The following is a 12,761-nucleotide window of genomic DNA, read 5'->3' as shown; positions in this document are numbered from 1 at the left end:
TTAATATTGTTAGTTATCCCATTGGGACAAGCCTTTATCTCAGGGCTGCAGCTGTGAGGGGCTGCCAATGCCCTCTGCAGGAGAAATGTAGTATTACATGTTCATGCAATTAAATGGGTGACCTGTGAAACATGGTGGTATCTAGCGCTCTGGAGCAGCAGTTGGTGATGGACCCTCAGTGGTTCCTATTTGCTATCTATATTCCTAATATGACAGATGGGAAGGATAACTAGTGCAATGATGGAGGCCGGGAGTAACTGGTAACATAACAATAGTCACATGGTATGTTAGGCTGAAGGGAAACAACGTCCATCTAATTCAGTCTGTTTCCACCAGCACCCCCCCCCCCCCTCCTTCCGCCTTGTTGATCCAGAGGAAGTCAAAAAAACTCACTGAGACAAAAGCCAATTAGCCCTTTTGGGGGAAAAAAATCTTTCCCGACTCTATATCCCTACAGAATAATCCCTGAATCAATGTTTTGGTTCCTACCTGACTCCAACCCCACTGGTTATTTAGTGCCTACATCCTGTAATATTGTAGAGCTCCAGGAACGTATCTAGTCCCCTTTTAACTTGTATCTTGCCACCACTATGTCCTCAGGAAAAGGAGGAAGGGAAGGAACTTGTTACTTGTATAGCATCAATTTATTCCACAGCACTTTTAGGTAATTTATTTACACCCCCGCCCCCTAAGCTGGGTACTCATCCATCCTCGGAAGGATGGAAGGCTGAGTCAACCTTGAGCCGGCTACCTGAAACAAGTGGGGATTGAACCCACAACCTTCAGGTCATGAGGGAGAGCTTAGAACCGCATTCTGCTGCTGTAACAGTCTCACTGCTTTTACAGTAAAGAACCCCCTTCTGTGTTGATGAAACCTGCTTTCTTCTAGACGTAGTGGATGCCCTCTTGTTACCGTCGCAGTCCTGGGTATAAACAGATCCTGGGAGAGATCCTTGTATTGTCCCCTCATGTATTTATACATAGTTATTTGGTCGCCCCTTAGCCGTCTTTTCTCCGTGGTGAATAATCCCAGTTTTGGTGCCTCTCCAGGTATTCCAGTCCCTTCCATGTATTAGCTTGATTGTCCCTCTCTGAACCCCCTCGAGAACTGCAACATCTGGAAGGTGTTGTTGAGCACCAGAGCCCAGAACTGTACACAGTATTTCATGTGGGGCCTGACAAGTGCCTTATATAGTGGGAGGATAATGTTCTCGCCCCTCGCCCCTATACCTCTTTTAATTCACCCCAAGACTTTATTTGCTTTTGCAGCAGCTGACTGGCATTGGTTACTCCAGTTTAGTCTACAGTCCACTAGTACCCCCAGGTCTTTTTCCATCTCCCTTTTCCCTAGCAGTACCCCATTTAGTGTATATTGGTGACATCCGTTTCTCCTGCCCATGTGCAGAACCCTACCTTTATCAATATAGTGCCAAGTTTGAGGCTGGGGATAACCAGGTTGTGGGTTCAGAGAAACTTCTTCATTAGGGTTGAAAACTGGGGAACATGTCCTATTCCAGCGCGGATGGCTTCCATTGAAGTCAATGAAAGCCGCCCGATTCGCAGCCGTGGCACAACCGCAATACAGAAGAGACAGTGGACAGGTGCACAGGGTCGGATTTCGCTGCGGGACCCGCGCATGCGGAATCCGACCCGGCTGTGTGCATTTGGCCTAAAGCCTCCTGAGACCATTTATGTTTGGGGTGGCTTTTCATCCCAGGGAGTGGGCTCACTCACAGCCAAAGACCACTGCCACGAATAAAGACTGGCATCTAAACCTCCTCCCCAGAGGATTTCCCCACTTCCTCTGGGACAGGAAATGACGTGAAAGTCCTTTTAAATTAACCCCCTTTGCCTCTACTCCTGTTTCCTGTCCCTTGGGATGAGTGGAAGTCCATCCTGGGAGTGCTGTCTCCCTATGGAAAGAATTGGTGTATCTTCGGGCACTGTTGCCTGGGATCCCCTGCTGATGTGCATTCTGGCAGGAGGGCTGGTGCTCAGCCCAGGGGCAGCATTGTGCTGAAGTCCCCTTGGGTCTATAGGTGTGAGTCCTGTAACTACAGGCCGCTCCGGTAGTGGGACCACCTTGGCAGGTAGGGGTGGTGCACCTCCCTGCTGTCTTTGTACAGTGCAGGAGGAATCGACACTTGAGAGCGCCTTCTGGCCACGTCCGTTCTGGGAGAAGTTGCGCAGAAGCCATACTAGAGCCCTATGTAAGTGCATGGGGCCAAAGGGGAGTAGCGGCCAGTGGTGGTCTATGGTCCCTCAGCTGAAGCCTCTTTTTCTCCTGCTCCTGGTTATGAAACAAGGGGAGTGCAGCAAGATGGAGCCTGCTGGACCTATTCCTGCCTCTAGCCCCGTTAAGAGATGTCGGCACCCTACTTTCACCACACAGGTCACTTTTATTAGGGTTTCCCTAAAAATAAGACTGTTTTATATTAATCTTTTGCCCCAAAAGAGGCACAGTGTCTTATTTTCAGTGGTGTCTTATTCTCACGCTGGTCGCCGCCGCAGGCTTCCGTGTCCTCTGCGCTGACATATCACTTTCTGGTGATGGGGCTTTGAATACCCTGCCTCCAGCAAGCGAGTGCTGTGACTGAATCACAAGCGCTGCTGGCTCAGCCAATCTGAGTCGGCGCTCGATGAACCAATCACAGCCATTCAGTGATGTCATTCACTGGCTGTAAATGATCGAGCACTGGCTATGATTGGCTGGTGCTTGATCCAATCACAGCACTCACTTGCTGAAGGTGGGGTATTCAAACCCCCGTCACCAGAAAGTATGATATGTCTGCGTAGAGGAAACGGCAGCCTGCCTCTGCGCTGGAGACCAGTGCGAGGGACTATGACGCCGCAGCAGGGTGAGTATTGATGTGTTGTTTTGTTTTTTTTTTTGTTTTTTTTCATGTCGTTTAGCTAGGGCTTATTTTTGAGTGAGGGCTTATATTTCAAGCTTCCCTTTAAAGTCGGGGTAGGGCTTATTTCCGGGGAAACACTGTAGGTGGGTTTTCTTATGGTCCTTTCAGGGCGTAAAAGTTGTGGAGAGAAATAATTGTACTTTATGAACCATAGAAACCTCTAACTAAGATCTCATGTCCACTGGCAGATTTTAGCTGCAGAATCCGGAGTGGAAAGAGCAGGAGATTTAAAAAAAATCTGGACTGCGCACGAGCGCCGACATGTCCGGACACATCTGCAGCACAGAAAAAAGAAGGCACGCACACGTACGCAGGGTTGTCGGTTGTGGGCATGGGCGGATTCCGTGCAGGATTCCTCATGTAGAATCCGCGTGTGCCGTGGGCATGAGGCCAAAAAAATCTGAAGCAGCAAACTTTGTAAAAAAACCCCCCAGAATTCATGTCCGTCTCAAAACTTTTGGCCACAGCTGTAGAGTGGAAGGCAGGCGAGTGCTGGTTTAGGGTTGGGAGAAACTGGTGTAGGTCTGAAGCCTGTGGAAACTCATGAAGGGATGGTAATGGGAGGGTACTTGTTTGTGGACAGAGGGGGAAGCTATTTTTGGGTTGGGAGCAGGAGGGAACTGTTTAGGGGAGAAGACTGGTTGTCGGTTGGAGGTTTGGTGAGAAGTGGTGTGGAGGTAACCAGTGCTGCGCTGGATGGTGGGGGGAACTGGTCATGGGCTGGAGGCGCGGGTATAACTGGTGCCATGTTGGGAACGCTGTCTCTGGTTTAAGCTGGAGTATATTGACTTGGGGAATACAATCGGGTAACTCTTCCTGACTCCGGAGTGGATAAAACCTCCCAGTTGTCAGATATATATGGAATGGATTCATTTCTTGTTCCACAGTCTGTTTCCGCTCAGCAATATTCCGTCTCTCCGTTCGCGGTCTCCTGGATGGCGATGAGCCTCTCGGGAGGAGCCTTGCTAGGAGACACATCCCTACCCTCACTGAATTTTCCACCCTTTGCTATTAATAAGAGAAGTTCTTATCCGTCTGCGGCTCCTGGGATCGGCTTTACTTGGGAAACAATCCTTCTGCCGGCTTTACAGCTATATTTAATATATAATATCAGAGCGTCTGTATATTACTCATTGCATCCAACTGCGTCTCGTGCTAAAGGGCCTCAAACACATAAAGCTCTATGGCTGAGCGCGTGCTCGTACTGTACGGCTAATGTTAGAGCCCCTTCCTGAGTGCTCATCTCGAGAACCACGGTCGTGGGGAGGTATGTCTTCTCCATAGGACTTCTTAGGAACCCATTCATGTAGACCTAGAAACCCAATGGATGGGACTGACAACTGGCAATCACACTTATATGAGGTGTTTGGATGGGGCTAAAGTTTGGGCTCTTTGCAGCCCTTCGAGTTTCTCCACACCAGACTAGTCATCCTACGCCTTTATAGACCTCGTCTCATCCGGCAACCGAGTGTCTTTTGGCCTCCGTCAATGTTATATGTCAGTTTGTTTTTTTTCCCCCTCTGCTGCATAGAATAGCGCCACCAAGGCGTATGTGCGCACGCTTATATGGCTGCAGATTTGCTATTCAGTATGGTAGGAAAGCTAAATAATTACCCCATTCCAAAGTAGGGGTGGGGGGTGGGTATTAGGGTTGGGACATTGAAAACCGATATATCGAAATATTGATATATCGCTAATGCTTTGGTGATACTTTTCATCGATATTGTTTTGCCCGATATATCGGTAACATCGATAGTTTAAGGCGATATAATATCGGTTGTTGTAAAGCAGTAACGTGTCTTGTGGTCCGGTGACCAGATTTTCTTTGTGTTGGTCAGGATGGAGTTTTGCTCGCGACACTAATGAACTTATAAACAAGTTGTAGAAACTTCTGGAAAGTGTCAGGCGACTCTTTGTCACCAATAAGGTTTGCTGCAGGCAAAGCAACTCTCAGAATAGTGGGGTCTTCGGCCCCTCCTCCACGTGTTTGTTCATGGCGTTAGACGCAGGCTCTGAACGCTTGCGTCTAACGCCATGGCTGTGGGCAATGCATTTCCACATGCAGATGGAGGGCTGCGCTGAACGCACGAAGGTCGCATCCAGAAAAGCAGACGCCACATGTCGTGCGTTCAGCGTCTAACGTGAATGCAGTGCCCAGAGAAAAGATAGGAGACCCATCTAACAGAATTACAATTGCGTTCGCGTTACCAGGCCCTGCATTGTTTACAAGTTGCCATGGAGACCGTTGGTCCCTCAGCGACAACTTGAAATGCTGAGTTTTCTTTATGGATCTCTCATCAGAAGGTTGTAGAGGAGACCTGGAACCTCAAAAACAAACAAAGAACATTAGATGAAACACCAGAACTTTCTTTGTCCTTAAAAATACCCCCCAGGTGGTTTAGGATGGAGGTAAATATGCCAACCCGACTCCATATGTACGGCTTGGTAGATAATATCCTTCTGTAGTCTCTACTTCGGTTCCTGCAGAAAGAATGTTTCAAAATCTGGTGAAGTTCTGTCTGCTGGAGGGAGCCTTGTGAAGGGAGAGCGGGCAGCAAATTAATATTAGATAACGATTATTGGGGCCGATGGTAAAAAACCTCTTCTCATAAACCTCATTATAATTATATGTTTCATCTGTAATTGTTGATTTTCATTTGTAACTTTAATCTATTTTCCTGTTATTAATAGTTAGAAGTCAACAGTTTAAAGTTTTAAAAGAAAACTGCATTTTTTTGCTGATTGATGCTTTATTAACCCTCGACCTGTTTTATTTTTATACGGCATTTAAAAGAAAATCGATATATTGAAATATATCGCTAGTTTTCCACTGATATTTTACAATAATCGATCGTTTGTTCAGTGACTATCGATATTTTTGTGTCGATGTCCCAACCTTAGGGTGTATCAGCGGCATCAGACATTAAGAAAAAGTGTAACGGAAATGGACCAGCTCAAGTCGTGTAATTGCCGGGGTGCGCCCCATTTATTGTGGGGTCTGCTTGTGTTCGGCAGTCGTGTATTTTATATATATATTACATCGTTCGGACAGAAGAGCCTCACCTTGCCGGAGGCCGTATGTACAGATGTGGAGGGCCAGAAAAGTGTGTCTACGGGAGAGGCAGTAGAGTATAGCGGTGTGTATATGTTTCCATGAAGAGGCTCCGGTAATTCCGCATCATTTATGGTACAAGTCATGTTGATGACGTTTTAACAAACCCCCTCCACAAGGTGCGCACAGCGCTGGAGCGGGCTCCCAGGGAGTAGGACCCTTTTGAGCCCTTTAACATGGTTTATGGGTCTCCTAGATGATGACGGGTTCCCTTTAAGATCCGCAGTGACTGTTTCATATTCACAATCTTTCTTATCATCTTTCATATGACTTTTTTTGTCTCTCGGCCGGAATAAACAGTCTGATTCCTTCTGCTGTATGAAGCACTTAAGTGGTGGGGTGAGCCGAAGTTCAGAGGGCGAGCGGAGGTAAACTGTTTATGGTGGTGTACATTATATGTGTAGTGTGTGTGGGGTCAGGAGGAGGACAGCCAAGTATGAGGAGCCTCTACCGGGATGTCCAGAAGTTGTCTTAGGCCGCCTGCAGATGGTCGGATCCGGTAGCGAGAATTCTCGCCGCGGGACCCGACCCGAGCCCCTGCAGAGAGCAGCGCATACTCACCCGCGCCCCGCAGCTCTGGATCTTTCATGTGCCGGCGCAGACCGGAGCCGGAGGCTGGTGAGTGACGTTTCTGTGCGGGGCTCTGCGAGCTCCGCACAGAAATATAAATGCTGCGGTTTAAACCGCAGCCGTCTGCCTAGGATTGCATTTGCTAACGCAATCCTATGGCAGCTTCCAAGGGCAGAAATTCCTTAGGCCCCCTGTCCACGGGCGTTGCGAAGTCCTGCGGCAGATCGCCGCCGCCTAGGAGCAGGAGCCTGCAGACTGATCTCCGCAGGTCCTATCTGACAGATAGGCTGACCGCGGAGAATCAGGGCAATTCGCAGCGCGCTCTGTGGCTCGGGGAAAAGGCCGACGCGGGCGCGCTCTGTGGCTCGTAGGGGGCAGGGCCGACGCGGGCGCGCTCTGTGGCTCGTAGGGGGCAGGGCCGACGCGGGCGCGCTCTGTGGCTCGTAGGGGGCAGGGCCGACGTGGGCGCGCTCTGTGGCTCGTAGGGGGCAGGGCCGACGCGGGCGCGCTCTGTGGCTCGTAGGGGGCAGGGCCGACGCGGGCGCGCTCTGTGGCTCGTAGGGGGCAGGGCCGACGCGGGCGCACTCTGTGGCTCGTAGGGGGCAGGGCCGACGCGCTCTGTGGCTCGTAGGGGGCAGGGCCGACGCGCTCTGTGGCTCGTAGGGGGCAGGGCCGACGCGCTCTGTGGCTCGTAGGGGGCAGGGCCGACGCGGGCGCGCTGTGTGGCTCGTAGGGGGCAGGGCCGACGCGGGCGCGCTGTGTGGCTCGTAGGGGGCAGGGCCGACGCGGGCGCGCTCTGTGGCTCGTAGGGGGCAGGGCCGACGCGGGCGCGCTGTGTGGCTCGTAGGGGGCAGGGCCGACGCGGGCGCGCTGTGTGGCTCGTAGGGGGCAGGGCCGACGCGGGCGCGCTGTGTGGCTCGTAGGGGGCAGGGCCGACGCGGGCGCGCTGTGTGGCTCGTAGGGGGCAGGGCCGACGCGGGCGCGCTGTGTGGCTCGTAGGGGGCAGGGCCGACGCGGGCGCGCTCTGTGGCTCGTAGGGGGCAGGGCGGGCGCGCTCTGTGGCTTGTAGCGGGGCAGGGCCGACGCGGGCGCGCTCTGTGATCTGTGTTGAGCACGCCCACAACACAGACATCAAAATTTAAGAGAAATCCTTAAAACATTTAACATACACATTTGATTTGAACCAATGGATCCTTTTCAGATTACTTTTTCTGTAAGGTCTGTGTCCTTCATGGAATCCATCAGTTTGAACCTTTTGTATTACTAGGACCCCAGGGTTTGGGAGAACTAACCTGGCTATGTAGGTTGAGGTAAGAGAGAGTCATCCCCAGAGAAGTCTCTGTTTTGGATACGACTACATGAGTCTTGATATTTTTAGCCAGTGTCTTGTGTGTGGGGGTCCGGTGACTATAGGGTTAACCAGTCTGCCAATCGGAACAAAGAGCTGTAGTAGTATAAAACATGCTGGGAAGCCAGAGCTGCAGCCTGAGCCTCTGAAGTAGCCGGATATCCACCCCCTGCGTCATCAGACTCTGATAGACGATGCTGGAGTCGCTAATCATAGCTGTGACCTAATGGAGCAGAGCTGCAGTGCAAATCATGGGAGAGGGACCGAACAGTTTAAAGTGTGCTGGATACTGGCTGAGCTGATGAGAAAGCAGGGGAGTTCAGGCTGGTACAGGCTCCAATAGACCATGTAGCAGGAGTCATTGATGAAACCTTTGGCCTTAAGGCCCATTTACACCAGCAGATGATCGCTCAAACGACAGTTTGATTGACAGCTTTGAGCGATCATTTTGCATAAAGTATTAAGTAGCTACTCAAGTACCATTTAAGTGTGCAAATGAAGCCTTCTCTGAATGCAGTTAGTGGAGAGACAAAGTGGCATCCTTCGCCTTTGATTGGACAGAAGGTGGATTTCGGACGACCTCAGACTGCAGCTAACTTGGCATGATTGCTCATAGCTGGGTCTAATGGAGCAGCGCTAAGGAAAAACCCAGTTTACACAGAACGGATTAGAAGTTGGACGATACACTTCCCCTTTAAGGCCCATCCCTGTAACTGGTCTGTTCCTCGTTACCAGTAACCTTTTTAATATTAGAATGTTTTTGAAAACCATTCTGGAAATCTTTATCAATCCGATCTAAGTTTGTGTACATAAGTATGTGCCCCCGCCTTTGGATCAGGGTAATTAACAGTCTGACCGCGATGGATCTATAAACAATCTCAACTTCTGTTTATTTTTTCACTTAAGAAAAACCTCTCCCCGTTTGAAGCGGACGACCGTTCTAGATGTAATCGGACGGATATCAGAGGCGTGCTGCGCTCTAACACACCAGCGTTCATTGGGCTCGGACGTTGGGCATTGTCGGAGCTCAATTCTCTTACCACAAAGCCGACCGCGATCGCTGAGCCAACAAGGGGCCATTAACATGTGGGGTCCGACTCGGACTCTACATGATTTCAATAGCTGATAAGCGTCAGCCATAGTCACCTGGCGCCACTTATCTCTATTTAAAGCAATGCACACATGTATGTAAGGTTTAAGCTCCACACAGATTAGGAAAGTTGTCCAATGATGCATCGTGGGACCAAGCTAACATAAAAAATATTCATTTGATCATCACCAGACTTTTTTAAAAGTGTCGAGTCTTATAGAAGTAAAGTGAAGTTTTGCAGTTCTCACCGTTTTGAAGATCTCTGCTTGCTGAGAATACTCATTATGTACAGCCAGAGACTGAAACACCTTCTCACAGCTGCGGGTCTGTAGGTTGGTCATACACAGGAGTGATGGCCGGTCAGTGAATGGAGGCGAAGTGCGCTGGGATCTCTTCCACCCGCCCCCCTCTTCAGTCACTGCAATCAGGCCTTCTTACACAGCGAGGAGTCGCTGGTCATTCCAAGTCAGTAAGCTAAAACTGAACAGATAGCGACTACTGAATGACTTCTGCTCAATACCCTGCTGGGGTCCGAGGGTCACCCGTTGTCGCTTGTGTGAGTTAGGTGAATACTGGCCCGTGTTCACACAGGGAGGGTATTCTGAAGCAGATCCGCAGCTGGAAGTCTGCAGCAAAACCCACACCACGCATTTTGACGGTATATTGACGCAATTTGACACTTTTCCATTGTAGCAGAGGCATCCATAGGACCCCCAGATACAGAGGAAAACATCCCCTATAGTGACATTAGTCACTGGCAGAGGTGATCAGGGTCTGCTGGAACCCTGTAGCTCTGCTGTAGCAGGGAATTCCGGCAGTCACGTAATCTCCCCCCACCCCCTCCTCCCGGCTCCCATAGTGGAAGCTACACTTCCGCTTTCACTTTTTAGTACACAGCACTCATTGAGCACTGTGCACTCCGGGAAGAAGGCAGAAAGGGTTAAAAAAAAAATCCCTCCTGCCTTCTCCTCTGGGTTATCAGCTGTCACGAACAGCTGACAGCCTGTCTTGCCTCTGATTGATTGCAGAGAAGGAGGCTTAAACCCGCCGTAATTTTACTATTGGCGGGGCTTTAAGCCGGGACCAGGCGCCGTATATTTACCGCGCTTGATCCTTAATGGGTTAATGCTCATTTTGGTGCAGAATTCAACCCCTCAGAGGTAAATTTTGCAGCATAAATGGCGATAAAATTTACCTGCTGCTGCTTTAAATTCCACGCCACGTCCGTTTCCGCACGGGATCGCCTGTTTACACAGTTGTTTGATTTTTACGCCTGCAGAAACTGAGCGATGAACGAATTGCCGCTCGTGGTTCAGTCACTGGCGACATTTACACTGAACGACTAGCGCTAATACGGCCGCGATCCAGCGGAAATCTGAACTATTATCGCTCAGTGCCAAAGGGCCCTTCAGTAAAAATCCCCCCAAAGTCTTCTAGAAAGTTGCATCACTCCTCATGCAGCCCCCCCAATCTTCCTCCCGGCTGGAGACGTCTTGTATTCTCCCAGCACTTCCTGTCGTTGCAGGAATCTCCTCTTACATAACAGCTGCTGTAATGGTTTTCCTGTATTCCATGTCTGAGGGATTTGACACCCTCGAGTGATCGGTACGGTAATATATGCTGAGAGGTGCGCTCAGCCCGCTGCGGGCACCCGGTAATTGCCAGTTGGCAAACCACAATGCCTGTCATCACCTGCGCTCCTTACATTAGTCGGTGACTCATCTTCCAGCTTTTATGGTTTTGTACTGTATTTGGCATTCCGACAATCCTTGCTGTTTTGTAAATTTCTCTCTACAACGTGAAGACCGGCCGGACCGGTTATGTGAGCCGTATCTGATTACTGATGGTCTACAAACACTGAAGGTTCCCAGGAATCCTGTGCCGATGGGTCGGGGTGCGCTAGGATCTGGTTTGCTTTTACAAACTTGATTTTGTGTCTCCTCCAGGTGATCTTATGAAGAATGTTTTCGTCAGTGACGACATTCGGGGGCCAGCAGTATTACGCTCTGAAGAAGGAATGCCAGAGGAAGAAGGAGCTTTTTGAAGACCCCCACTTCCCGGCCAACAATGATTCCCTGTTCTACAACACACAGCGGGTACAAGGAGTGCAGTGGAAGCGGCCAAAAGTAAGTGAGCGGGAAAAAGAATCAGAGCTGAATGCTCACATGTAAATGCCACTCTACAACATAAAAAATGTATCTATAAATGCAGGACATTACATCCTGTATTATACTCCAGAGCTGCACTCACTATTCTGCTGGTGGAGTCACTGTGTACATACATTACTTATCCTGTACTGCTCCTGAGTTACATCCTGTATTATACTCCAGAGCTGCACTCACTATTCTGCTGGTGCAGTCCCTGTGTACATACATTACTTATCCTGTACTGATCCTGAGTTACATGCTGTATTATACTCCAGAGCTGCACTCACTATTCTGCTGGTGGAGTCACTGTGTACATACATTACTTATGTACTGATCCTGACTTACATCCTGTATTATACTCCAGAGCTGCACTTACTATTCTGCTGGTGGAGTCACTGTGTACATACATTACTTATCCTGTACTGATCCTGAGTTACATCCTGTTTTATACTCCAGAGCTGCACTCACTATTCTGCTGGTGGAGTCACTGTGTACATACATTACTTATCCTGTACTGATCCTGAGTTACATCCTGTATTATACTCCAGAGCTGCACTCACTATTCTGCTGGTGGAGTCACTGTGTACATACATTACTTATCCTGTACTGCTCTTGAGTTACATCCTGTATTACCCTCCAGAGCTGCACTCACTATTCTGCTGGTGGAGTCACTGTGTACATACATTACTTATCCTGTACTGATCCTGAGTTACATCCTGTATTATACTCCAGAGCTGCACTCACTATTCTGCTGGTGGAGTCCCTTTTTCCTTAGTCCAGTATTGTATGATTGTGGGATCCAACCGTTGGGATCCCTAACAATCATGGTGCTGCAGTAGCGGGCACGAGCAGATGAGCTGTGATTTCTAGGTGAACATTAAAGCCTCTGTCCGTTTACTGATCCTGGGCATCAGACCTTTACCGATCAAAGTATAAGGCATAGTCCATTTTGGCACATATTATTAGTTTTTACTCTGAATGCTCCTTTATTTGACCCCCGCCCCTTTCCATGTATGATAATTCTCCCGGTGACCCCGGAGTGCGGCATAATATCCCGTGACCAGTGTTTCGTGGATCAGTTTCAGTGTGAATCCACATTAGAAGGGAAAATCCAGCGATCGGAGCGACTTCCAACGAGGCCGCGTCATCGGTGCTGGACTAGCCGGGGTCTCACTGCCAACCGTGGGGGGGGGGGGGGGGGTTCTTGTCTAACGGTGTGGAGAGTATACTGAGAATGGTGTGCTCAAGGAAAACATCCAGCTAAAGGGGATCCCATGGACAAAAATCACTTGTCACTAAAAGGGGTCGGAGGAGGATGTTAGGAATCGTTCTGACCAACAGGCTGCACAGTCAAGAGCAGCCGAATACAACAGTGGAGCTCCAGCTAACATGTCTGAATGCTCAACTCACTGTTCTTTAGCGCAGATGGGATATAACAGCAGGCAACCAGTTCCAGCGCCATTGTATCTAAGAGAAATCACACGAGGAATCCTTTAGAATCGATCAGTCATTCACATTCGCTGTATAGGTGAGAGCGACTGAATGAGCGCTGGTTAACCCGAACACGCTGAAGATGGTT

The 12,761-nt window shown here is 49.6% G+C and overlaps 1 protein-coding gene across 3 annotated transcripts in view; it reads left to right on the top strand.

The window, feature by feature from the left end:
* The window catches only part of CAPN5 (calpain 5), an 86,549-nt gene that overhangs the window by 22,120 nt on the left and 51,668 nt on the right, over positions 1–12,761 (top strand). Inside the window, exons 1-2 of one of the 3 annotated variants that reach the window (XM_066588276.1) lie at positions 10,625–10,640; positions 10,982–11,161. In XM_066588276.1, coding sequence (XP_066444373.1) covers positions 10,997–11,161 — 165 coding nt within the window. In that variant the 5' untranslated portion in view covers positions 10,625–10,640; positions 10,982–10,996. Of the gene's footprint in view, positions 1–10,624; positions 10,641–10,769; positions 10,899–10,981; positions 11,162–12,761 lie in introns of those variants that run through there. The other 2 variants (XM_066588275.1, XM_066588274.1) reach the window with 2 other exon arrangements.

This window comes from Eleutherodactylus coqui, chromosome 1 (genome assembly GCF_035609145.1).
Source record: "Eleutherodactylus coqui strain aEleCoq1 chromosome 1, aEleCoq1.hap1, whole genome shotgun sequence".
Taxonomy (NCBI): domain Eukaryota; kingdom Metazoa; phylum Chordata; class Amphibia; order Anura; family Eleutherodactylidae; genus Eleutherodactylus; species Eleutherodactylus coqui.
The sequence above is the reverse complement of the archived record's forward strand: the minus strand, read 5'-3'. Positions and strand labels throughout refer to the sequence as shown.